Source organism: Struthio camelus, chromosome 3, assembly GCF_040807025.1.
Source record: "Struthio camelus isolate bStrCam1 chromosome 3, bStrCam1.hap1, whole genome shotgun sequence".
NCBI classification, from domain to species: domain Eukaryota; kingdom Metazoa; phylum Chordata; class Aves; order Struthioniformes; family Struthionidae; genus Struthio; species Struthio camelus.
In genome coordinates this window covers 47,599,249-47,625,554 of record NC_090944.1, presented here as the reverse complement: position 1 = coordinate 47,625,554, position 26,306 = coordinate 47,599,249, and the positions used below count along the sequence as shown (strand labels likewise).

Below are 26,306 nucleotides of genomic sequence, written 5' to 3'. Positions count from 1 at the left end.
AGCACAGCTCAACTACATTTTTTGAGAGCAAAACAACTCAAAAGCCTGCTAGTCCTTCACCGGCCCACTTGTCAAAAGCAAGCAGTTTCCAGAGCCAAAAAGCATACAGAGGCCCAGCCTATAAGCAAAATGTAATGCCAGCTTAACACACCACTACTATTTGCATATAGTAATTCTGTTCACAAAGGAAAGAACAGTTTTCATCTGATTTTCCATGACTTCGATACAGAATCCTGCACTTACCAAATCAGACATTCACAAAGGCAATAAAATCAAACTAATGTTTCTGTAGAAAACTAATTCCAGGTCATCACTGTGCAACTGTCAGAACGTAAATGTGAAGTAATGTAACTACAGACACCAATTTGCTTTTTATTCAGCAGCAGATGACGGTAGCATTTTGTAAAACACTAACTGAACAATTTAATATGCCAAGTAGTCTCTTTGGATGCTTTGTAAACTGAGTTTCAGCTGCATCTAAAAACAGTTAGGAATCAGAAGCAGAGATTAGCGCCAAGCAGATACCATTGTGCTGCTCGTGGTTTCAGTCATCCTTTTTGGGGCTATCAAAAGGTGCAGAACGCCCCCAAGGGCTGCTTGTTTATTCCTTGCTTCAGTCTTGATTGAGTTTACACTTTTCTTGGCCAAGGAGAGTTTTCCTACCTCTCCCAAAGCCAGGCTCCAGCTTTCACAGTCACCACAGATCATTATGGTTTTAAGAAAGCGGGATATAAAGCAGTCATTTAAAAACAGAAAGCAGAAAGCAAAAACAATGCTGAGAAAGGGGCTTGGACCACAGAAGACATCAGAATAAAGCATTCAGTATTTTACTTCCGGTCTAAACTGAGTTCTGTCAGCACAGCCAGTATTCACAATAAAAAGCGCAATACGTGGGCATAGGTCTGAAAATAGCTTCCGTCAAAATAGGCAAAGGGCTGAGAAGGGCTTTCAACTGGACGATAATGGGAATTTTTACCTTCAAGTAAAAGACTTTTCAGTCAAGGATCCGATGGGAAGACTGCAAGACCGATTTGCTTTCTAAAATGATAGGTGGCTCTGAGATGAGAAGATCATCCTCACCTAGTGAAGAGTTCTGCTCAGTATTCACAAAGTTAGGAATGTTAAATTTTGTAAGACAATTTAGGTCATCCTCAAATCTTCCACTGCTCCTGGGAACTTCCTGGAAGTGAATACTACTCTCCAGACCCATACCTCTGTGACTTTGTTTTCCTTTGTCCAAGTGTTCTACTTCATTAATGCAGAAATGGAAAAGTGACCGAGATTCTTCAGCTATTTGATGAGAAAAGACCCTCTCTGACTCTAGAGGTCTTCCAAAATCTGCCACAAAGCTATTCATGCGAAATCTTTTCTCAGAAGGTTCTGCGTTGCTAGAGGGGAGGGAAAAAAAAAAAAAAAAAAAAAAAAACAGTGAGCACGAGAGTAGATTATTGGCATTCTTACCAGCAAATGGCGTTTCATCAACCATGATAATCAGGAAGAAAGGAAACCCAACAGTTTATCTATAATAGGATTCAAAAGCCAATACTATTTTAGGTTTGCTGCTGGAACTATTTTAAGTTTGGATTTGTAGTGACAATTTGCCATTGAGAATACGTTACCATTACCAGCACTCTTAAATGGGACTTCTAGTAATCAGTATCCTTAAAATAATAATCAGCTCAGCTCACTGAATGAGCTCAGAAACACTCTTCAACATTTGCTCTTAGGGAGCAGTAAAAAGTTTTTTAAAAAATGGCTTGTAGAATACTTTGAAACAAATCTTTCATAGAATAAAACGTTTAGAGGCATAAGGCAGCACTGCTGTCGCTAAAAGCATAGTTCGAGTGGTTGGTCGTCCAGGCATCAAGCCATCCTTTCCACTGATCTCAATGACATACATTTTTCCAAGTTAGGAGAGCCGGAACAAAGAACTGCTACAAAGACTAGGAGGATTAAAAATTCAGAAACATAGCCGGGGAATGACATCTTGACACATATTTTTGGAGGTTTCTAGAGCTCTTAGCTCAAAAATGCTCCAATCTACCCAGACTTATGCATGAATCGGGAACAGTTAGGGCTGAGACAAGAACCAGCTCAACAAAAGTTTCATGGGTACTAATGCATTCTTTGTCAGGCTGGCTTTATATGCTATCATCATAAAATGCAAGTTATTTGCATCTGAAAGGCAGTAGAGGCATTCCGAGATGAGTACTGAAAAATCTGAGCATACTTTCAGAACATAATAGTTTTGTTAGAGTAACTCATACAATTTAAATGTGAGCATGTAGCAAATGACTCTTGGGCCAGATAGTGGACTCCTAGAGGCACATGCCACACCTACAGAGATTTCAGAGATACATTACAACTTCATTCCCTACTGCCTGCAATAGGAGTTAAGTGCCTACAAGCTTTTGAAAGCCTCAGATGACACCTTCAGAAATCAATCCCTAAAAGCTTCGAGTTCAGAGGATACTTACCATTACAGTCATTCAGTCCATCATTAATCATAACAATCTCTGCTGTTCATATGCTAATTGACTTTCATTACATTATATGAGGATTATATCCTAACAAAATCAGTTACGCTAGTGACATACAGCCTTCAAATCATAAGTCCTCTAGTTCATCAAATGGTAGTACCTGTTACATAGAGTCCTGCAGTAAAAAAAAAGGCGGAATGCAGCCAACGTTCAGCTCGTTCTGCATTTTAAACTGGAGCATGTAGAAGCACATTTAAACTGATGCAAGACAGACCAGTACCTAAGTAATCATCTACTGTATATGCACCAGAAGGCAAACAAAATGGAAGAGTACTGTGGTAGTCGTCAGAACAGGCATGTTTATGTATTTATAACATAACTGAAAGCACCACTCAGTGTAAGTTGCATATATGGTTTCACAAATCTGTCATCAGGACTTTCCACATAGTATTGTGGCACAGACAGTGGCGCTGGAGAACAAGCATTGAAAGAAAAAATAACCATTAAAATTCTAGGAAGAATGACTTAAGAAAAAAAAGTGTAAGATGTATCCCTTAGAGAAATAAAACTAGTTCATGGGTATGGAAAGTGCTTTACAATCCACTATATGCTAACTGGAGCTATGAAGGAGCAAAGGCTTACTGTGCGAGAAATCTTCCAGACTAGCACAGAAGACTGACAATGGCAACCTCATTTAAACGGAAGATGCAAAGAAATTATATGACCACCAGGATTTTGAGGATGTATTATAGAGCATATTCCTATGTTGACACGTATGAAAAACATGCTCTAGCATACAGTCATATTTTCAGATTCTGAAGCTCACAAACACTATCTTTCTGAGTTTTGGGGGAAGCTTTTTTCTTTTTTAAACTAGACTAGAAACTTGCATAGCCTTGCTCATTACAGTATCCAAGTAAACCTCAGTTTACATCTTTTCACAACACCCATAAAACAAGAAAAGCAGCCTCAGAAATCGCAGTTTTTCATTTGGAGAACTGCTGTAGGGAGCACAGCTACCTGGACGATCAAATCTCTTTTGTATTCTAGTATTATTTAGTATTCTAGTATTGTTTACTCTGTATTTAGTATTTGGGCAAACACGACTCTCAGAGTCCTAGAAGCCACCATCAAGAGCAGGGAGCTGAATCCCAAGCTCATAAAGCATCATGCATACTAAAAACTACTCAAAACAAGCAGTTGCCAATGAACTAACCCAAGCTCCCTTTTCCAGTAGTTTTCCAGACTACTGTATTGGGTTCCAGTCTACTGGATTCAGTATTAAGCTCTGGACTCTGCCCACTGTATTCGGATGCATTGTGGGGGTACAGACCATTTTGCCAAGTATATAACAGGGGCATACTGGTTTGGGGCTGACACTTCAGTTTCCCCTAGAGCTTAACACCCCTTCTCTCAGCACTGCCTTGGGCGATCTTGACTGCAGAGGCAAACCATGAAAGGAATAAGACTGTCGTCCCCCCCAAGATCAGCAGATTTTGGCATCCCAAAGGGAACTTAGGGAACTAGACAAATCCCTAATATTAATCAAGAAACTCTACCTTCATCCTGAGAAACCTTCGGGGGTAAGTTTTCACTAAACACAAACATCTTTCTATAATAGAAGATTTGGGGGTTTTTGGTTTTTTTTTTCCTCCAGTGAATCGACATTTTTCTGAGTGGGTTTCATCCTAGAATCTTTAATCAACAACAATTAAAAAAAAGAAGTCATTCCACGTTTACTGTGCCTACTCATTTAACCTGCCTCAACAGCTTCATGACACATTGTAATTACGTCACCCAACGTTTTGTACAGATAGGTGACATGAATAGACTCGTGGGCGGCACATATAGTTTTCTTATGGCCATTTTTAAAGGCACAAACCAATCTAGCATACTGTCTTCTCCTGAGTGAAGGACCAGAATAATTTTCAAGCATAAATATAGAAAAAAGTAAGCAATATTTTTTGATTCATAAGCTAACGTTCTACACACACTAGCATGCAAGCAAACAAAAGAGAAAGCGCAACAGGCATCATTTCCATAACGGACGAAAATTCTGCCTCTCCCCCTCCACAACCTGACTTTTTTCTTCTAGGGCGAGGATGTACTGAGATCTGACCACCTTGTACATTTTAGAAGGAAATGCCATTATACCCCTTTTATATTGAGCAAAGAAGAACATATTAACAGAAAAACCAAAGTATTCTACTTCAGATCCATCCAACTGAACCCAGTTACATTTACCCTCCCGTTAATGGTACCTTGAAGAATAGCCTAATTGGCTCACTGAAGTCAAAAAAGCGTCCATCAGTCGGGCTGGCTGCCTTTGTCCCAAGACTTAGGGGACATTAACATCTATTTCTAAAGAAGAGCTGCAGAAAAAAGAGGCAAACTAAATCCATAGTCTATCTTGTTTTTACAGGCAGGTATTGATCTTCCCCAGTTCCTTAAACATGTATTAAAAATAAGCGGAAATAATGTTATTCACTGCCCTTAGAGAACATCCAGGAATACGCTATTTCCGGTACCGTAAGCAGTGGGTTATCAAACATCAAAAAATAGTGCTCAAATGTGTTAAACACACCAACTCTGCAGACATATCAGGAATTCAAACATGCAGTTCCCAAAGCTGCAAAGGAAGTTGAAAATAAATACAGAAAAAGGAGACGACTGGGGTCTGTTCAGCACCTGAAGAAAAATTGTATTAAGATTTAGGTTGGAAGGGATCTCTGGAGGTCTCTAGTCCAACGCCCTGCTCAAAGCAAGGCCAATTTCAGAGTCAGATGATGTCAGATGAGCCTTGTCTGGTCGACTCGTATGTCCAAAGACGAAGGCGTCACAAACTCTCTAGGCAACCTGTTCCAAAAATATCAATGAAGAACACAGAAACACAGTAGGAGGCATCTGGCCGCCCTCTGGTCCCCAAAAGTACACCTTTATAAGCATACAACCATTCTGACAAATATCCTTATTAAATGCTCATTGTCATATATTTGACTTCATCACCTCTTCCCCTTCTCTTATTATTCACATGGGATACAAACTCACAGATACTCAGATCACGAACGAGATCTCCACACAGAAGAGGCAACACACTGGTATTTACATGGACTGTAAATATATTTGGGAGCAAGGTCTAGCTACTATATGGTAACATACAAGGGACACAAAAATGCAAACCATAAAATGATTCAGCAAGTCGATTCTGGGATGCCAAATTCATTTGCCTCTCTTTCCTTTCCACAGAAGCAAAAATTGAGGGGCAAAGAAGGTGTCCATGACATATGTAGGTCTTGCCTTAATATGGCCCTGCCTCTAGGGATGTGTTATTACATGCAATTTCAGACACAGTTTACACGTGACTAACTAGAAAAGGGCAGGCAGTAGGCAGAGATAGGCAAGCTGCTTTAGGAAGTGATAAGCTCAAAAACTGTCTTTCACAATCAGCTTCTCATCACCGCTGTCTGCCTGCGAGCAATCTCAACCCCCAGAGAGGATCTTTACATTTCTGGTTGGTGAGACATAAGCTTGAAAGGAGAAGTGAGTTCAAACTCTCTTAGAGGAGAGCCCCTGACAGCCTGCATGCTGTGCAAACGCTCCCAGACTTGCAGATAAAAAGGTGAGGCAAGGCATGGCCTGCACATACTTATCGGCCAGACAGAAGCAGAAAAAGGCTGATTTCGTGACTCTCAGGGCACTCTGGTATTAATCAAGTGTGGAGCTGATCTGGACTTCTGCACTGACAGGAACTTCTCAGCAGAAACTGAGACAATCGGGGACTAGGGAAACCGCAGGGTTAAGAGATGACTTTCTAAATGTTATTGATACCTGTATTTTAGACTTGAACACATAAATTCGCAAAAAACTGCCAAACCCCTCAAGACCGCAACTTCCTTATAAATAAAATTCAATGTAGAAATTAACTTTGTCAACATCCACGTTTCTCTCTTCTGTTCCATCAAAAGCTGAGCCCGCAATGACCCATTCATTTGGGAAAACAGCAGTCTAAAGCCACCTGTGTTTGGTGATCTACCTACCAACTTCCTCTAGCATGAAAGCATATACATGCTGGCTAGCCCTTTCTCCTTCTGCAAGCCTGCTGACAATTTGCTGAATGGGGAGCACATTAATATACACTTGACAAAATTGCTCTCCTAGAAATGCTTGGAACAAAGATTATTTGAAATAAAGATACACAGCACCACCCCCACCCTTCACAAGAACAGAGTAGAACAAGGTAGCATTGAGCCGGTGCAGTGTCAGCACTGTCATTGTTTGTTTGGGGACTGCAGAACACCACACACTCCACTTCGCAAGCTGGATTTGCTACGGCATGGTTTTCAGACTCACTCTTGATGTGGTGCTCCTGTCTTTGTCAGCAGGGTCAGGACGAAAAACATGAAGATGACAAAAACTGCAAGACCAACCCAAAATCCAATCACAATGGAATCTGGTGAAAAAGAGGAAACAAGCCAATCAGCATTTCACATGCACCTGCAGGAAGTCTCCTTCCACATGCAGCATGACTACAAATTCCTACTTTGCTTCTTATTCATCGCAAAAATACAGATGGCAAAGAGAAAGGATGATCAGATTTATCCTCATCTGTTTTTAAACAGAAAGCTGCCATTAAAGGAGTTCTTAGTTTGAATCCCAGTCTTACTGATGCATGGACAAACCAGAAACCAGCTGAAGGAGGGAAGGGACTAAATTCTCTTGATCAGTAAAATGAGAGCAGCTCCATTTGTGATGCCTGGCCTATGTCCAAGTATTGCTTTGGAAACAACTGTAGCGGTAGAACTCAGAGAGGGTTATTTGGTTTTAGAGAAAACCTCTGTCTCCATAGAACTGAACTACTATTGTGAATGATTTCTACCTGAGACCATTAGGTTTCTGTTTTTTTGATAGATTGCTTTGACACTGCAGGTTTGGAAATATTTAGCTTGTTTTCAATTTTAAGATAGAGGGTTCTGAAATAAACGGAGCCAGAGGAAAAAAAAAAAACATTTGCTACTTAACAAATATCTACAACCAATATCTGTAAGACGTTTTCGATTCGTTTTTGATTGAGGTTTACACCTTGCATACAGAAAACTGCAACAACTGTATTAAGAGTTAAATGGTTTCCGACCAAAACAAAACACTACACCAGCTTATTAAAACACGCACACACAAGTGCAGTCACATTGCTGTCCTAGAAAGGAAGGCATCTTAGGAAGTCACCTAGTCCATCCTTTTCCGCCACAGAACAGGATAAAATACACTAAGCCATTCTTGAGAGATATATTTAACCTACTCTTAAAAGTCTCCTATCCCTCAATCCACAGTCCCTCAGTCTAACCCAGACACTGGCATTACTGTTCAAAAAGTTTTCCTTACATCAGATGAAATTTCTTCTGCTCTCACGTGAGCCCACTGCTTCTTATCCAATGCACAGGTTGGCTCACTAATTTTTTTTGCAATAGGTACTGCTTGTGCTTCCCAAGAGCATTTTTTGTCCGTATGCATAAAACGCACCTACTGGTCTCATCCATCGCAAACGGGCCTGTATATAATAAATGGCTGGTCCTACTTAAAATATAACAAATCTACATCCACTTAGGACTTCAAAGCTGACCCACAGTTGCTCCAGAACGAAGCTCAAAACTTCCAGGAACTTGCTTAAGAGGCGGTATAATACAAAAGCAGGACATGCAGAACACCACCCCAACACATGGCCTGGTCCAGGACTCAAGAGTTTACAGTTGCTTTTTCACTAGTCCTCTTAGTTAATTGTTTTTTGTTTACACAAATACTCAAAACTTGCACAGGTATCCAATCTACCCTCATGCTCTCAACCTCTTATTAGCCACCCCTGAACTTCAAAGACCCTCACTGCCTTTAAAGCTACTGGATGATCTGTCTGACCCTCTGTGGCAGGCAGAGAGCAGGTCTTTAGCCAGTATGTTAAACAGTCAATTTTGTACAGAACTGAAGACGCCAGAAAACAAGGAATCAACTATCCCACCTGGTACTTGGCGCCAATGGTTAATCACGCTCCCACTGTGAAATATCTTCCACGTTAAAGGCAGATCTGGAAACTGGAAATCAATTCAAACCATTTGCTCTTTCTCTGTGAAGCCAAAGTGCCTGCTGCAACTTGACATTTTCTCCCTGTGAAAGTACTTTATCACAATCAAATCATTCCTTAATCTCCTTTTTCTGGTGAGCTAAGGAGGTTAAGTTTCAGATCTCTCACTGCAGGGTTTTTTCCTCTCTCTCCTCTGCCACATTTCCACCTCTCAACATCAGTTATAGGAAAAAAAAGGGAAGGGGTGTTCAAGTACAGGTCTCCATAATGAGTAGAAGGATGAGAAAAAAAATCACCCGAGACCGACAGTCATTACTCTTGTCTTATGGCCAAAGTTTATAACGCTCCTTCTTGCTGAAAACATAGCGGTAAGAGTATAGTATTATGCCTATAATTCTATGCCTTATGAGCCCTAAGTTCTTTTCAGAATCACTGTCTTCCAAAAACACAATTCTTCATTCTGTAAGCACAGCCTGTATTCAGCACTGAGATGCATCCTGCATTTAGCTTTATTAATAGACAACAGATCATCGTTTTTACCGTACCACCAGATTTTGCATTACCTGCAAATTTTATCTAGAAAGAAATATACTTACTGAACAATTTACCACTTTACCCCTTACAATTACTATTACCTGTCAACTAGCCTGACAGGCTTCAATGATATGCAACTGTGCCAATCAGAACATAAAGTCTGATCGAGTAAAATGTTTAAAAACATAAAATATGCACAGATTATATTGAACAGGTTACATCTTTCAATAAAACCTGTTAATTCGCCAGTTAACAAAAATCAAGATTGTCTGACAAACCACTGCTTCCCATAAAAATCACATCTGCTGGCATTAAATACACTTCCATAATTTATAAACAACAAGTCTGCCTCAGGCTTTGGGGTGTGAGTTTTTTTTCCCCCTTAGCTGAGAACTCTTACGTTCGTTCGCTTGGCCTAAACCTACGTCTTTGCCTATCGGTGGCTGCTGATATGGCAGACAGTTGGAAGCGTATCAATGACATTCTTAGGATTTCTTTAAAATTAAAGCAGCAGGCCAGAGATCTCTTCAGCATCTCATTTAGGACTCATCCATTTAGATGCAAATTATCCAAACCTACCAATTCCTAAATATGCATTCAAAATAAGAGGTATAAAAGACTACATTTATTCAAAATAAACAATACATAAAACATTTACAATACCGCCTCAAGTTACAAATGGACTGGGGAAGTATTTCTTCACCTTCCCAAGCCGCAAGAACATCAGCCTCCCTGTCTTTCCTAAGACAGACCCATAACATCCTGTCAACACTTCCGATTCCTCTGATCATTCCTACCTATTTTACCTTTCTCTAACGTCACCAGGGTTTCTTCTGTTTCTAATCTACAAAAAGTTCATACATCTACCAGTCACAGATATTTCCCAAATGTCTTTGTCTATTTACTTTCTAAAGTTTTAACTTACAAAACAGCTGATATCTGCCTTTCTGATTTCTAGTTCCTGCCATCACTTCTCCTTAGTCAGGATAGGATTTTTTTTTTTTTTTCCCCCGCAGTCATATTGTGGCATGCAAAAATCTTGCCCTCCCTTCAGGTTAGAGATCTTTTGTCCAAACTTGACATCCATAAATCCATGGGCCCCGATGGGATGCACCCACGAGGGCTGAGGGAGCTGGCGGATGTTATCGCTAGGCCACTCTCCATCATCTTTGAAAGGTCATGGAGATCAGGAGAGGTGCCTGAGGACTGGAAGAAAGCCAATGTCACGCCAGTTTTCAAAAAGGGCAAGAAGGAGGAGCCAGGAAACTATAGGCCTGTCAGCCTCACCTCCATCCCTGGAAAGGTGATGGAACAGCTCCTCCTGAAGGTCATCACTAAGCATGTGGAGGACAAGAAGGTGATCAGGAGTAGTCAGCATGGATTCACCAAAGGGAAATCATGCTTGACCAATCTGATAGCCTTCTATGATGGAATGACTGGCTGGGTAGATGAGGGCAGAGCAGTGGATGTTGTCTACCTGGACTTCAGCAAGGCTTTGGACACTGTCTCCCATCACATCCTCCTAGGTAAACTCAGGAAGTGTGGGCTAGACGAGTGGACAGTGAGGTGGATTGAGAACTGGCTGGATGGCTGAGCTCAGAGGGTCGTGGTCAGTGGCGCAGAGTCTAGTTGGAGGCCTGTGGCTAGTGGTGTCCGCCAGGGGTCAGTCCTGGGTCCAGTCTTGTTCAATATATTCATCAATGACCTGAAGGAAGGGACAGAGTGCACCCTCAGCAAGTTTGCTGATGATACTAAAGTGGGGGGAGAGGCTAACACACCAGAAGGCTGTGCTGCCCTTCAGAGGGACCTGGACAGGCTGGAGAGCTGGGCGGAGAGGAACCTCATGAAGTTCAACAAAGGCAAGTGCAGGGTCCTGCACCTAGGCAGGAATAATCCCACGCACCAGTCCAGGCTGGGGGTTGACCTGCTGGAAAGTAGCTCTGCCGAGAAGGACCTGGGAGTGCTGGTGGACAACAAGTTAAACATGAGCCAGCAGTGTGCCCTTGTGGCCAAGAAGGCCAATGGTCTCCTGGGGTGCATGAGGCAGAGTGTTGCCAGCAGGTGGAGGGAGGTGATCCTGCCCCTCTCCTCAGCCCTGGGGAGGCCTCACCTGGAGTACTGGGTCCAGTTCTGGGCTCCCCAGTACAAGAGAGACCTGATGCTACTGGAGAGAGTCCAGCGGAGGGCTACAAAGATGATGAGGGGACTGGAGCATTTCTCCTCTGAAGAAAAGCTGAGAGAGCTGGGCCTGTTCAGCCTGGAGAAGAGAAGATTGAGAGGGGATCTCATCAACGTGTACAAGTATCTGAAGGGGGAGTGTCAAGAGGATGAGGCCAGCCTCTTCTCCGTGGTGCCCAGCAACAGGACAAGAGGCAACGGGCAGAAACTGAACCACAGGAAGTTCCATCTGAACCTGAGGAAAATCTTCTTCACTGTGAGGGTGACAGAGCATTGGAACAGGTTGCCCAGAGAGGTGGTGGAGTCTCCTTCGCTGGAGATTTTCAAAACCCGTCTGGATGTGATCCTGGGCAATATGCTCTGGGTGACCCTGCTTGAGCAGGGAGGTTGGCCTAGATGATCTCCAGAGGTCCCTTCCAACCTAAACGATTCTGTGATTCCCTCTGCCTTTTAAGTGTATTTTTGTGTATTGGATAGTTTGGTCAAAATTTTTCTTCAGAGATCACTTTATATAATTTTTTGCCAGCTTTTACGACACAGGCTTCTGAATTCCTTTGTATATATGTAAAACTACTAGGAATCTCCATTTGCCTACAGTTCACTAGCATTCATCCCAAAATGGCCTCCAGCTTTGTCTTGCAGAATTCATCTTATCTCATGGTTCCAAACAGTGCTTCCTCATGTTATGTCATTACAGTTCACTGTACAATGCACAGTTAAGCTAATGGCACCTTTTTAATTTTATGCTATAAACCAGATCACTGAAACAGACCCTTTCTCATTGCTTTTACCTCAGCTCATATCACTAATTTGAGTTATGCCATTACTACAAAACAATCAGAATAGCACAGCTGAGGGGGACAGAGCATTTCAAAGTGGGAATAAGTCTACAAAGCCCCAGCCTCACAACTTGCAACGTTTTCTCTAAAAAAAAAAAAAAAAAATTATCTTTGCTAACAAAAGCTGAAAATTAGCCTCCCTACAGCTGTGCCAAAGACCATGAGATTAAAGATTTCTTATACAGCTTTTAAAAAAAAAAAAAAAAAAGGCCAACAAGTCAAAAAACTGGGACCTGTCAAGATTCAGAAAGTCTCCATTACAAAGCAATCCCAGTGTAATCTCCCTTCCTCTCCCAGGGTAGAACTTCAGTGAAGTTAACTGTCTGACCATATTCCTTCTACAACCATTGACACTCTCAACTCAGCTGAAATACCTGGAGCAAGAAACATGGAAATATTACCACGTACACAGTACAGACCTACACTATAGCTTTACTAGATTAAACGCTACTCCGTGAGCACAGACACAGTAATACCAAAGCGAACAAAGCCAACTCCATCTATCAGTTAAAGACAAAACAAACAAAAATTCTTCTCACATCATCTGAACCAAGACTAACACGTGTCTGGACATTGCCATGTGCCTTTAATTAGCACAGAATCCTAAAGCATCTCTAATCATGATAAAGTAATTTTGTAGGTTTGGCAATTGAAAAAATTTGCAAAAATAAATTGAACTGAGAAAAAAAAAAGCTAGAAGGGGTTTCCTAGGTCACTGATTCAATACCACTGTTTACCTCTCTCTTTCATAAATATATCAAGTTCTACCTGAAAACAGTTTTTTCTTCTGTCCCATTCTCTGATAAAGGCTGTCCAGACCCTTCCTGCTCTAGGAACACCACACTCAGACAGTGAAACTGAGCTGCCATGCCCAGCACAGCAGTCACCTTGAGGGCAATCCAAAATTTGCTTTGCTACTAGACTTTCTGCAATCCAGAGGTAATTATGATTTATATTTTCTTCCTCCCATCACACTTTGACACGCTGAGCTCAAAAGAAGTAGTGTACATAGCAGTGCAGCTAATCTTTGTAATCAGTAACCTCTGAAATCAGGTTTGGTCTCTGATTAAGTGGAAGAATGGAATACAGATTAGGAACATGATAACATCTAACCCACTTTTTTCAAGTACCTAACACTTTTAAAAATACAGAGAGCAATCAGCAGACTTCTGTAAAAGAGCAGTAAGGTATAATTCAGAGCAAAAAAATAACTTCTGCTCTAGTTCTTGCCTTTTAAAAAAGTTAAGAATTACAAGTTTCTTCTAAGTTTCTCCACAGCCTCCTCAAAACCTCTACACTGTACAGGGCCAAGAGAAATCAGTCTTTCTGGGCTACTGATTGCCACTGGGAGTGCTCCTTTCCTCAGTCTGAATCCTTGCCACAAATAAGGCAGAAAGTACATATCCCACCCTAGACCAGGGCTCCAGCACTGGATAGGACCCCCTAGAATTGTGCTTGCACCTTTCTCAGTGTCTTCAGCCCAGAAACAGAGAAGTAAGGTGGTTTTTTTTGGCAGTATCTTTGGCAAAGTGCTTGCAAATAATAGCCAGTAATTTTGTGTAATCTCTATTACTGTTTTTTCACCCTCAAAATAATAAATTTAGGAAATAAATTTCCTAAAAATCAAGGGCATAGTTTACACTTTTAAATTAACATTGCTACAGTTGTACTAATTTGTCCTAGATTTCTTCTCAATTCCTAACCATATTTTTCATCTCTGGTCCTTCTCCTCCATTTTTCACTTGTATTGTAGTTTAACAGCTCCAGTATCACCAGGATGTTGAATTTAGCAAACTCCTTCTCTGAAGCAAGACTAAATGACAAAAGTTTCTCCTGAAAGAGAAATTTCTACTTGGGTTTTCAATCTTTTTAAAGCTTTTAATACATTTCCTATCAAGAAAAAACAAAAGCAGTAAGGCTGCTTGCCACTGCTCTTTTAGCATTTATGAGAACTTGACAGAGCAGCATGGATTATACAAAGTAGTCACCAGAAGCAGCAGTGCCTGCACTTGCTGTCATAAACAGCTCCTAATAGTCTGACATTCTTCAGTATGGATAAATCTCTACTACAAGCAAAGAAACTCAGGGTGCTCAAATGTACTCTTACGCGTAAGAAAAGCGGTTAACAAAAGTCACAGAATAACAGACAATTATAATACTCTAAAAACAATTCGAAGAGTAACAGCTCTAACGGTTGGGAATTTGACAAATTAGGAGAGAGACATTTCTGTAGAATAATCACAGTTACAAATGAATGTTAAGATGGGAAAGCTCAGATAAAATAAGAGCTCTACTGAACTTACATTTATGAGCCTTCAGTCCCTCAAATGACACCGGTCCATACTCATAGTACTCATACTCCCAAGTGTAATCCGAGTTAGACAAGGCCTGCTGGGAGGTTCTGTTAGAAATCAACCTTGGGGCAGACATCTTGAATCAGAATAAATATATACCTGCAGATACAAAATACATTAATAGAAAATACGTATCTCTAGCACATTTTTTGATTTTGCACAGATGGGATTTGCTCTTCTTCATCTTTCCAAGGAAGAGCCATTCACTCTTACAAAGGCTCTCTCTCACCTGTTCCTTTAAAAAATAGTATAATCGACCCATCAGGTAAGGCATCACCTCCGTTCCTGCTCCTTTGTCAGTCCTTGCCGGCCAACCCCCCCGCCAACACCAAGCTTCTCTTCAGGGGAAAGAGAGACTCTGTGTTCACCTCCAGAGATGCCTGTCAGCGTACGAAGGTCCTCAAAAACAAGGTCCTCAGACAGAATACTGCTTTTATAGCTGAAAAAAAAGTAGTAAATACTAAAGATTATCAGCCTCAGGATCCAGCAGCTTAGGACGGATATTGTGTCGAAAATCTAGGTGGAAAACTAGCTGGACTGCCAGACAAAGAGGCTCATGACGAGTCGTACAAAGTAACTACTGGTGTTCCTCAGAAACTGATACTTGGGCCGATACTGTTTAGCATCTTTCTGAAAGACGTGGACAATGAGATGGAGCGCACTCATAGCAAGTTCATAGACGGTGGGGAGAACAGTCAACAGGCTGCAGGGCAGGCCACTACTCAGCCTGGAGAAATGGGCTGACAGAAACCTCATGAGGATCACCGAGGCAACGTCCTGCATCTGGAAGGAATAACTGCATAGCATAGTACAGGCTGGAGGCCGACTGGCTGTGAAGCAACTCTGCAGAAAAGGACCTTATGGCAAAGGCAGCCAACCATATACTGGGCTGTATTAGCAAGAGCATAGCCAGTTGGTCAAGAGAAGTATTTCTTTCCCTCTATTCAGCACTGGTGAGACTGCATCTGGAGTACATGCCCAGTTTTGGGCTCCCCGATACCAGAAAGATACATGCTGGAGTGAGTCCAGTGGAGGCCCACCAAGATCGTCAGGGGGCTGAAGCACAGGATACACGAGAGGCTGAGGGAGCTGGGTTTGTTCAGCCTGGAGAAGAGAAGGCTCAGGGGAGATCTCACGGCTGTTTACAGCTGCAACTACAGTCAGCAGGTGTAGAGAAGACAGAGCCAGACTCTTCTCAGAGGGAAACAGTAACGGGACAACAAGCAACAGGCACAAGTTATAACATAGGAAATTTCAATGAGATGAGGAAATGTTTTTTCATCTTAAGGGTGGTCAAGCACTAGAACGGGCTATGAAATCTCCATTCTTGGAGATGCTCAAAACTCAACTGGACAAGGTCCTGAGTAGTCTAATCTAATTGGACTTGTTTTGAGCGTGAAGCCGGATCAGATGACTGCCAGAAGTCCCTTCCAATCTAATTTTCTCTGTGAGAAAAACAGTTTCACTATGCTTCTAGAGAAGGAAAATAAAACAAGAGTCCTTTTCCCCACAGGCGAACAGCAACAGAAAAAGCAACGCAACATTAAGCATTATTAAAATTAGCTTGACAGATATTTCTGTCTATACCACAACACAGCACTGAGCTGAATCTTGCAGAGTAATTTTCAGAACATTAAGACAGTTCTAGGCACTACAGAAGAATCCATGCACAGACATCTGCAGTAGCTGGAATCAGAACATCTAACTTGAAAGGTGTGACAAAATAGCATTCCCTAAGAAACTGTGCAATGCTTTTCTAAGAGTGAATTGAGCTTCAGGTAGTTTTGCATTCGATTAAAACCCAGCAGGTTGAACACTTCATGCAGTTCATAAAACTGCTGCAATTAGTTATTCTGGGGATGATGAAACTTCTCAGCACACAAAATCAAAGACAAACAAAGCTTCTTGAACAGAAAGGCCCTAAACAGCCATTTCACTCAAAACAGGAAGGACTGAAGTTTCAGCTAAGGATAATTAGATTTAATAAGGCTGTGCAAGTAAAGTACATCATTCAAGTGCTAGGAAGGCAATGCATAAGGAACAGGAATCAGGCTCAAATTCACCTGGGGAATATGAACAGTCTTTCAAATTCATAAACAAGTTCTCACCAGCTGCATGCTCCTTCTGCACCTATTTTACCACACTGAAATACATCTGAAAAAGTAAACTTTATAGTCACCAAAACTTGAAGAGTGATACAGCCTTTAAAATTACAAATGGGTCTCTTTTTCAAACTCAAACCAGCAGGTTTTCAGGATCTGCAACTCACCAATAGTTTTTAAAAAAAAAAAAAAAAAAAAAAAAAGCACCCACCCCCTTTTGCTTCCATCTTTGAGAAGTCTAAAGGGGAGGTAGGATAAGGTGCTTCATACCACCCCCATTCTGCTCCAGCTGCTCAGAAAGCTCCCAGCTGGACTAACTAGCCTGAAGCATGAAAAGGGAGAAAAGAAGATAGGTTTGGGCTGTAATGGACAATCCAATTAGTGGCTGAGGATGCTTCCAATTCCCTACTTCCGGATGCTTCCAATTCCCTACTTCCAGTCGTTAAGAAAAGTGATAGAAAAAGGTAAGTCTACTGTTAATGCAAATGCTTAAAATTAAAGTTCCTCCTTGGCTTTTTCAGTGATTCAAAAAAATTGTTTCCTTTTGTCCTGGAATAAGAGACAGAATTTCTAATTAAGCTTTAGAGGGAGTTTTTCTTGTTTTATCTGCCAAGGTAACTACTGCCTCCTAGGAGAGAAAAACAGCACAGAGAAAGATAAGATTCTTCCCCTAGTTTTCTCCCAACTCAGGAGCTCATCACTTGTCTCTTACAAGATTTTGTGTTTCGTATTTGCGACTGAGCCCTCAGAGACCAAATGGCACTGCATGAGGTTCCCAACGTCTCTTTCCCCTTCTCCTCATGTTGTTTTGATAATTTGTTTCTTATCAAATTTAATTAGCACATTCCTGTTCTAGGGGCTGCTTTTCTCTTTTATAGCCTTCTAGAGGAATCTTCTATTTAAATATTCTTATATGGCTTCACCACTGTTCACTGTCACTTCCTTTTAGTACTACAATAAAAGGTGAACAGGAGTTTGTAGGTGGAAAAATTCAGAATGTTTATGAACAGCCCTAAAAATGTTCCTTCTTCCACCTCATACACAGGCAGATGCTATTAATTTGGCTACATGCAGATGTCTCTCCCAACCTTGCCACTGGTGTCCATTTATGATACGCGGGGAAGAAAACAGCCTTAGCTTAGGACTAGAAGCACCAGCACTGCACCACTGAATACAAGCGTTTCTAGACTACAGAAGATTAAATTCAGTTGTAGATAAGCCACTATAAAAGGGAAAGGTGCTGAATGGAACCTGGATCACCAGCTCCCAGGCTAACCTGCACCTTACGATTTGTGGGACATATAAAATATGCCTCTAAATGATCCAGTAGAGCTAAGCATAAGCATGCTCCTATCCTAGTTCTCAGCTCATTTGTAAGCCTTGTCTGTCCGGAATGCCTCTAAAAATCTCACCTCGAAACATGCTAAAGCAAGCCTTTTATACTACTTTAAAAGCCAGCCTAATACAGTGAACAACAAGCAGCAGAGTAGAAGCGGCAAAAACAGAGACCTTGCATCTCCCCAGGAAAAATAAAGCAGGGTGAGGTGGCACCCTGGCTGGCCAGCAGTCTGTCCATGTGCATCCACCAGACTGCAGCAGGTCAGGGAGGGACTCCAGGTGTTAGCTAAGAGCTGCTGGGCAGGAATTCCCCCGGGGGACACAGTCAAGCGCTCCTTCTGCTGTGACTGAACAGCAGTGATTCATCCCACAGCTCTGAGGCACGATAGGAAGCTGCTCTAATTGGCTTTGTTGGGTGTTTTTTGGAGGAGCTGCGCATTATTTGTTTAAAGCAAACACGAAAGCCCCCCCCACCACTGACTTTGATGCGTATAGATGCAGACAGCCTTTCCTCACCCTGGCTCATTTCTTTCAAGAGCGAGCAAGCAAGCAATGAAAAGCTTCACTTTGATCATTCAAGAAACCCCAAAGCAGGGCTGAGCTCAGTGCTGCAAACCAGGAGATTTCAGACAGGTTAGCCTCCTGTTAACTAAAAGGAGCAGGTGCTCATGGCCTTCTTCTGGAGCGCCGGGTTGGTCTCTCTACAGACTAAAGGACGTCAACAGATACCGAGATACTCCCAATGGAGTCACGACTGCACCTCCTGGAGGGACAGCTAAGCTACTTCTAAACTAGTTGGTTACTATCCATTACTGGCAACAGCCCTTGTGTGACAGTGTAGGGCTCAGGTCTAAGCCCATTAAGAATTTCATTATAAGCTGTGTGAAAGTTTTCAAGGCCATGACTTGCCTGCTAGTGGTACCTGAGCAAGCTAGTTTGACTCTGCCTGACTATGTTTGCACAAAAGCCATATCTCTGACCTGCAGCACCAGACCAAACTGCAGTTGGACGGCTTGCACCACTCTGGATATCATCAGCATGCTGGCACAATGCTCACAACCACTTACCTTCCAAACTGACACTGGGTCACTCTAAGGGCAAAACCAGATATGCACCATAGCTGCTGCACAACTTCACGATTCACAGTGCCACACAAGCAAATCTCATTTTGCATCCATCCGGAACCAGCCTTGTATGTAACCAGCGATGACCACCTTCAGACCCAATCTGCGTGTGCAGGAATAAACCCACACGTTTGTTTCTGCAGCAACTGAAACTACAATATGGTAGACACAAGCAACATGTTAAATTTTTAAATCAAAAAGTACATTTGTTTTCCACGTACTTCCATTCTGCTTATTGCCATAGAGTCTGAGCACTTAACAGACTTCACAGAACAAACAAACTGCTGGCACCCTGCAAACCAGGAAGGTCCCCAAAGCCAGGAAGAAACATCAGGAAGCAACATCTCAAAGAGTAAAAAGTCCTGAACTGAGAAAGCTTAGCAGTGCAGCTTGATGCATCAGGCTATAGGCCAGGCAATACAAACGCCCCAGGAGCCGCTGGCAATGAGAAGTTAACAACTCAGGCTGTTCCTATATCCTCTGAGTACCCACACTAGCAACAATACCCCGTATGGTGGCAGGGCAGGGGACCAGCCGCCACCACCACCACAGCATTCCTTTTTATTCCATCCCAAGGACTAAGAAGTGAGGTTAGAAGGAAAGAAGTCAAGGAGGATAGCAAGCACAGTCCTATTAAATCCGTACTGCGTGAGCTGAAAGGTAACACAGTCCCCCCGTCTTTCTACAACCATATTACTACAGGGCTATGGCTTCAAACAAGCTGTGCCACTCTCAAACACTGATGAGAAAGGAATGTGCAAGAAATACTCAGCCAGGTAGTCCTTGCTTCTTGCTAATTCTCAACATCCTAGATGTACAGGATTTGAGAGCAAATTTGTGGTCTTCTCAGGAGAACACACAATCTTCCCTCCTGCAATGAGAAAGAAGCAAGCAAGCAATACAAAACAAGTGAAATTTAATCATGAAACACAGCAAGATAACTGGAAACTTACTATACATTTAAAAATCAATTATGCTTGCTAACTTGAATGCACAAAACCTGGGACTTTCTTGGAAAGAGAAGAGAGTATCAGTGCTAACAGCTCTGCATCATCTGCATGAGCTATCGCACTGAAACAGCAAGACAGACATTGGATTCATCACAGAAGGTCTTCAGAAAAATTGTAGAGAAAAATGCTGTTTTAGTCACTGCTTACCCTGGGAACTAAAGACGAGAAATGATGAAGTTACAGACATCTGTGCCTGACACTAATATGTATAGGTCACATAGCGTACATTTATTACCCCTGCAACTGTCCGACGTAAACTAGACTCCAATAAACAGCTCATGCACTATGTGTATAAATCCTCATGAAAATGGCTTATTTTCTGTGTGCTAACACTTACTGTTCTGTGCAGTTTTGTTGCTGTGTAAAGGGAGGTATATATACCATTATGTACAATTCTCAGGCTAATCACCTACTGCTTGTACAGCTACTGTTTGTACTTTAAAAGCAATGACTCCAAAGTAAAACGCAACAAATAAAAAGTCAAAAACTACTTAGCTTCCCAAGTAAGAGCTAATAATGATATACGTGAACACTAGCACCTGCTTAGCAGTTCAACTCATAGGGACTATCCAGCAGTTACGCAGAAACTGCATCATGTTGTACTATGAGTTCACTTCCCACAGACAGCTATATAGATTTGAAAAGCCACAATCAGAGCAGACATGGCATCGGCAGAGAAAAATGCTGAATTATACCTCCTGTGACTTCACACGAGCAATGCATTCCTTATGCTCTCAAAAAGTTTCAATCTTGCACTGACAATAAAGAGAAAGCCCCCATGGGAAGTTCAGTTCCCACTTCGGATAAAGCTGCTGGGGCTTGCTCCCAGAACACACTGAAGAACATAGCTTGGTATAACTCCAGTACTTAGCTTGGTATAACTCCAGTACTAAAGACCTTAAAAATTACAACCAGACATACTGTCTTAAGACAGCATTATCTATAAATAATTAAGAAATATTAGCAATAATTCTATTTATTTCCTGCAGCTAGGACAGGATTACACAATCTATCCATCCTCAGGCTCTGTTGTATAAAGTTGAGCTTCAGCTGAGCTCGGAAAATATTTCATTTTGGATGGCAAACTGACATACTGCAAGCATTTACACTTCCACCCAAATACATATCTACAGAAGTGTCCTGTGGCTCTGGACAATCAAGCTCTTCGAGCATGACAGTTATTATAGTCGTAGCAGAAAACGACATGAAATGTCTTCTTTGAAAAATACATTTTTCTGCAGACAAATACATAAAACTACATCTGAACAACAGCTTCTTTTTAAATGGGAAGATTATCCTTTTAACAATCATTCCCAGACACACCACAGCATTTTACTGTGCTAAAATGCTTCTGGAGGCCTGTATGCTAGGAGACACAGCAAGGCTGTAGTCAGAAGGCAGCTCTGGGTACATCTGAGCCCATCTTCTTCTCCCCACTAAAAGTCACCTTCCTCCCACATGTGCATGCAAGGCAGCGTCATCACCCCAGTTCATTCAAGATCACGTTACATAACCATATTCAACACTTTCTAATAAAAAGGTTTGCCTTTCCCTCTAAAAAATCTTTCAGAAAATCACAGCTGTGTGTCTCTGGTTGATTTATTATAGAAAGTCTCAAGTGAAAGAGCAGAAAGAATGCAGCCCAAAAGCAGATACGTTATTTCCCTCAAATTTCAGAATTGAAAACTGGCACAGCGGCTTGGCAAGGCGGCCTTCATTTTTCTTTTATTTAATGTTTCTTTTATCAGATAGCTCAGTGATGAAACAGAGATGTTTTGGATTCCTTGCTAACCTTTAAGCCTGTCAATCCAATGTCCTATTCTGACTAGGAAGAAAGAAGAGCTTTCCCCCTTCTACACCCTTACCGACCACCCCACCTCAGGCTGGTCACTAATGGAACTGTAACGGTTCCGTCGTAAGATGAGCTAGCCTTAAGAGTTTATTTTCAAATACCCTGGATACGTGTTACGACAGAAGAAGCTATTAAAAAAAGCAATCTCCGTAGCAGGGGTGAAATGAACATTGTAACTTTTGTAACGAAAAGATGACATAAAATTTAATAGAAAGAAATCTGTTTGTGAAGAGAATTTCTGTCAATACATGTACAGGGTTATCAGAATATAGATTTACCCAAATCAGCTAGTCTGCAAATCATAAAGAAACACTGAAAACTTAATGTTGAGAGTAGCCAACAGAACAACTGAATCCAAGAAAAGAATTCCCAGGGAGTGCTTCAAATAACCACATCTAAACGGACTATTTAAAACACGGACAAGCCTTAAAGAAGCCACTATGCTTGTGTGATTGCTTCCGGAAACTCAGCTCTGAAAATAGCTGAAATGACCAGGGCTCCCTTCGTGTTAGTGACCTGAGCCTGAACACGCTCCAGGTCACAGAGCAGAGGAGGTGGTGCTACACAAGCCACCCTTAGCTAATCTGCATAGCAGCTCTCTGCAATTTGCTCTTCCCGATGTTTATACGCAGTGCAGCTGTTTGTAGAGTTGCACATTCAAGAAAACGGATGACTGCATTCAAGCCTCATTTCATAGCTCTGCTTTGGCTTTGCATCATTTAAAAATAAATAAACAAACAAACAAGAGACCCAAAGCTCGAGACTGACAGGCAGAGTCAAAACTGAGTACATGTTTTTCCCTCTCATTACAAGACTAATCCTGACATGATGTCCACCTGGTTTGAAAGAGAGGTCATAGCACATCTCCCAGAGCACCTCTTGACTTCTCAAGAAGATTCTGACCACAGAAACAGTTTTGTTGTTCCTAGTTATTCTGAAGCCAGCGGAAAATAAACTAACACAGGTTTACAAAAATGGCATACGTACACGTAAGTGATCTGCTTAGATTTTCATTCGCGCTTGGACATCTCACAGCCATGGCTTGAGCGTGTTCAAGGTGGAAAAATCTATGGTTTAAGCTCTCGCTGTAAAGCCACAGTCTCTCTTGATGCTAATTAACGCTTGAACTTTCCAATTTGAAGAGTCAGTTATGCATTACACTTCCTCGATGCTCAAGGAAAAAAAAGCAAAATACATTTTTTTCCTCAAGAGCTTCTAAGCATGTACGTCAAACTTTTTCTGAACTTTTATAGTTAGTGTACAATATGATGCAGAAATTTTGCTCTAATCAATTAAGATTTCAAATAGCCACTGAAACAAAGCCGTTTATTGAAAGGCAAAATTGGTTTGGGATTTTCCCAAACCAGAACTGCCAGGGTAACTAATCTGTGTTTTCCCATCTTTAGAGCTGATTCTTCCCTCTAGTGCTGCTGAAGAGGCAAACAATTTATTGCAGCACCTCAAATACAAATTTTGGGTAAACCGTACCGCAATATACCACTCACAAGCACACATCTGAATTCTCTCACGTCTCTACACTATACTAGGCTTTAAACGAGTAACTAGAGGCTGAGGAAACAGCAATACCAACAGTACACTTGCAACCCACTCCTACCCCAAGGCCCATCATGCAGAAGGCATCCTTCATTTATTTGCACTAAAATTTTGCCAGTAACAGCTTGTACTGTTGGTTCAAAGACTGGAAATCTGATTTAAGTTGTTGGCCAAGCTGCAGGAATATCACCTGTGCTTCACCTTACAATATTTTCTACCACAAACTCTACATAGGGAAATAGTAAAAAAATAAAAAATAAAAAAAGAGAAGAGAGAGAGTAGTAAACTATTTCACCCAACTCCTCGCATTACGGGATGTTTTTGTGAAAGACAAGTTCTCTTGTAAAAGCTTGACTTTGAACATTTTTTTGCTCATGACCAGCATGCCCAGAACATCCCACTACTTTAGGCAAGAACGGAGCCAGACCGTCATCAATCGCTAGAGAGCTGCCATTCCCCCAGCTTTTTTCTAAGCATTTACTCCTGCGCTGAAAACTTATCTTTGACTGTCTGATTAGGCATCTGAATAGAAAATCAGAAACAGACATGAAAAACAAGCAGCACTTGAGGCAATTACCTGATTACCGCAGCGGAAAAAATCGAAACAGCTATTCCTTTCCACAGCAGTTACACAAACCTGCATCTCCCTATATACTATCTCTAAGGAGCTCAAAGGAGAATAACAGATGGGAACAGAGGGAACAGTGAGCCAAAATTGAGCAGTAGGTAGGGAAACACAACCAGAAAGAAAAGTGCCTTAGGCATCAACCAAACTCTGACTGGCCTTGCTGAAGCAGTTTGAGGCAGTTTTGCCACTGCTGTCCGATTCCTCTAACTGGCTCGTCTGTCCACCCGTACGCAGCCAAAGTAGCAAGCTCATGGTGTGCCTACACTCACCGTCACCACCCAGCAGTTAAACACAGACCAAACAAATAGGTTGGGATGGGAAAGGCACAGGTGAGGGAAGGGATACTGTTTGGAGGACAGCTTTTGCCAGCCTGGTCGCCAGGGCGGACACCTCCGGCAAAAAGACGGGCAGTCAGCTCAGGGTAAGGACCTGCTCTACTGCTCCAGCTGTTTTCAGCAGGCACTGCTCACCGGCACCCTGAGCAGGGAGGAGAGAGGGCGCTAAGGTGCAGGGAGAAAAACGAACAGCGTGGGGGCCAAGACAGGACTACGGAAGAGCACACAGGGAAAGGGGACTAGGCAAGACCGGGAAGGGGCAGGCTACTGTAAGGCTGCGGGGGGGAGGGGGGAAGCCCTCCCTCCCCTCACTCAGAGGGCATAAAGAGAGATTTCCTCTGAAAAGGAAAAGCTACTCTGCGTTTTTCACAAACGCTTTAGCTTAAATTTTAGCAATCATCCAAATGCTCAGCAACCAGAGTTTAAAAAAAAAAAAAGAAATGATGGGGTGGGGTTTAAAAACAACGTTAACGCTTTCTTCGCAAGTTACCTGTTTTCCAGAGCTGTTTGTTTTGCTTTGGGGCACATGGATCTAGCACCATCAGGAGGAGTCGCTCACTCACAAATTCAGAAACGCGACGCCGTACCTTGCCGCAGGTAACAATTCCCGAGTCATCCAAACAAACTCCGCAGTCTAAAGCCTTTTTAAATAAATAAACAGATAAATAAACGAACACAAACATATATATATATATACATATGAACACACGCACTCGTACACACAGATTACAGAAGCACGTCGTAGCTTCAGGCTCGGGAAAGCCCGCGGGGTCTCGGTTCGCAAACGCCCCGACGCCCGGCCCGCTCCCCCCGGCCCCGGCAGGACGCCGAGCCGAGCCCCGGCCCCGCAGAGGCAGCTGCCGCCCGCGCCGCCGCGGGACGACACCCAACCGCCGCCCCGCCCTGCGCTCCCCCCTCACCTCCCTCCTACCTGCCGGCGGCGGCCGGGCGGGGCGGGGCGATGCCAGCCGCGCCGCGCCCCGCCACAGCCAATGAATCAGCAGCGGCGGCGGCGGCGGCGCTCGCCAAGCCAGCCCGCCCGCCCGCGCGGCATGGCTCGGGCACGTGACGCGGCCAGGCCAATGGGCGCCGCGGGCGGGAGCGGCTCCGCCGCCGGCGGCCGCAGGTGCGGGCGGTGCGCGGCACCGCGTGTCCGTCCGCCGCGCTGAGAGGGCGCCACCGCCGCCCCGGGTTGCGGCGAGGGGACGCCCCCCCCCCCCTCCTCCCGAGGGTCCCCGTCCTTCTTAGCCCGGCTTGAGCCAGGGCGTCCTGGCGTCGAGGGGAGGAGCGCTGGCCGCGCCAGGGCGGAGTGCCGTTGGGGCGGTTAACGGTAACGCCGCGAGCCGCTTGCCTCAGCCGCGCGCGAGCGGAGCCGTGATAATCGCACAGGCCCCGTCACCCCGGCCGCTGCTTGGAAGTGAGAGAGGGGTGAGAGCAGATGAAATCAATGCAGCGGGACCCCACTGATGAGGGCAGAAGGGGGCACTCCGCACCTCTGGTCCAGACCTCCAGCAGGGTCAGCTAGGGCAGGTTGCCCCCCTCAGGTCCAGGCAGGCGTTGAATATCTTTGAAGACAGAGACTCCACAGCCTCTCTGGGCAACGTGCCCCAATGTTCAACCACCCCTCACCTTAGTAAGGTGTTTCCATACGTTCAGATGGGATTTCCTGTATTTCAGTTTGTGAGCATCTTGTCCTAGGCACCGCAGAGAAGACTCTGGCTCGGTCGTCTTTACTCTCCCACCAGATAGTTATACTCACTGATCACCGCACACCTCCAAGTTAAGCGATCCCAGCTCTCTCACCTTCTCCTTGTATGCAAGATGGTTCAATCCCTTCGTCATCTTCACAACTCTTCGTCATCTTCATCGCGCTCAAGGGCTGTAATGAGTGACATAATCACTTCACTT

At 43.1% G+C, this 26,306-nt stretch overlaps 1 protein-coding gene across 14 annotated transcripts; it reads right to left on the bottom strand.

The window, feature by feature from the left end:
* Positions 1-338: 338 nt before the first annotated feature.
* On the bottom strand, positions 339-25,476 carry MRAP2 (melanocortin 2 receptor accessory protein 2). 14 transcript variants are annotated; one of them, XM_068937692.1, is made up of 8 exons: positions 25,330-25,470; positions 24,889-25,039; positions 19,793-19,890; positions 18,963-19,171; positions 14,685-14,835; positions 14,405-14,554; positions 6,831-6,930; positions 339-1,388 (listed from the first exon to the last, which is right to left on the bottom strand). In XM_068937692.1, the coding sequence occupies exons 6-8, from the start codon at positions 14,529-14,531 to the stop codon at positions 995-997; spliced, it is 621 nt and encodes a 206-aa protein (XP_068793793.1). In that variant the 5' UTR covers positions 14,532-14,554; positions 14,685-14,835; positions 18,963-19,171; positions 19,793-19,890; positions 24,889-25,039; positions 25,330-25,470; the 3' UTR covers positions 339-994. The 14 variants fall into 14 exon arrangements, with proteins under 14 accessions (XP_068793793.1, XP_068793791.1, XP_068793795.1 ...); XM_068937690.1 differs by having other exon boundaries at positions 19,788-19,890; positions 25,330-25,455; XM_068937694.1 differs by lacking the exon at positions 25,330-25,470 and adding an exon at positions 25,122-25,272 and having other exon boundaries at positions 18,963-19,122; positions 19,788-19,890.
* Between the last annotated feature and the right edge of the window lie 830 nt (positions 25,477-26,306).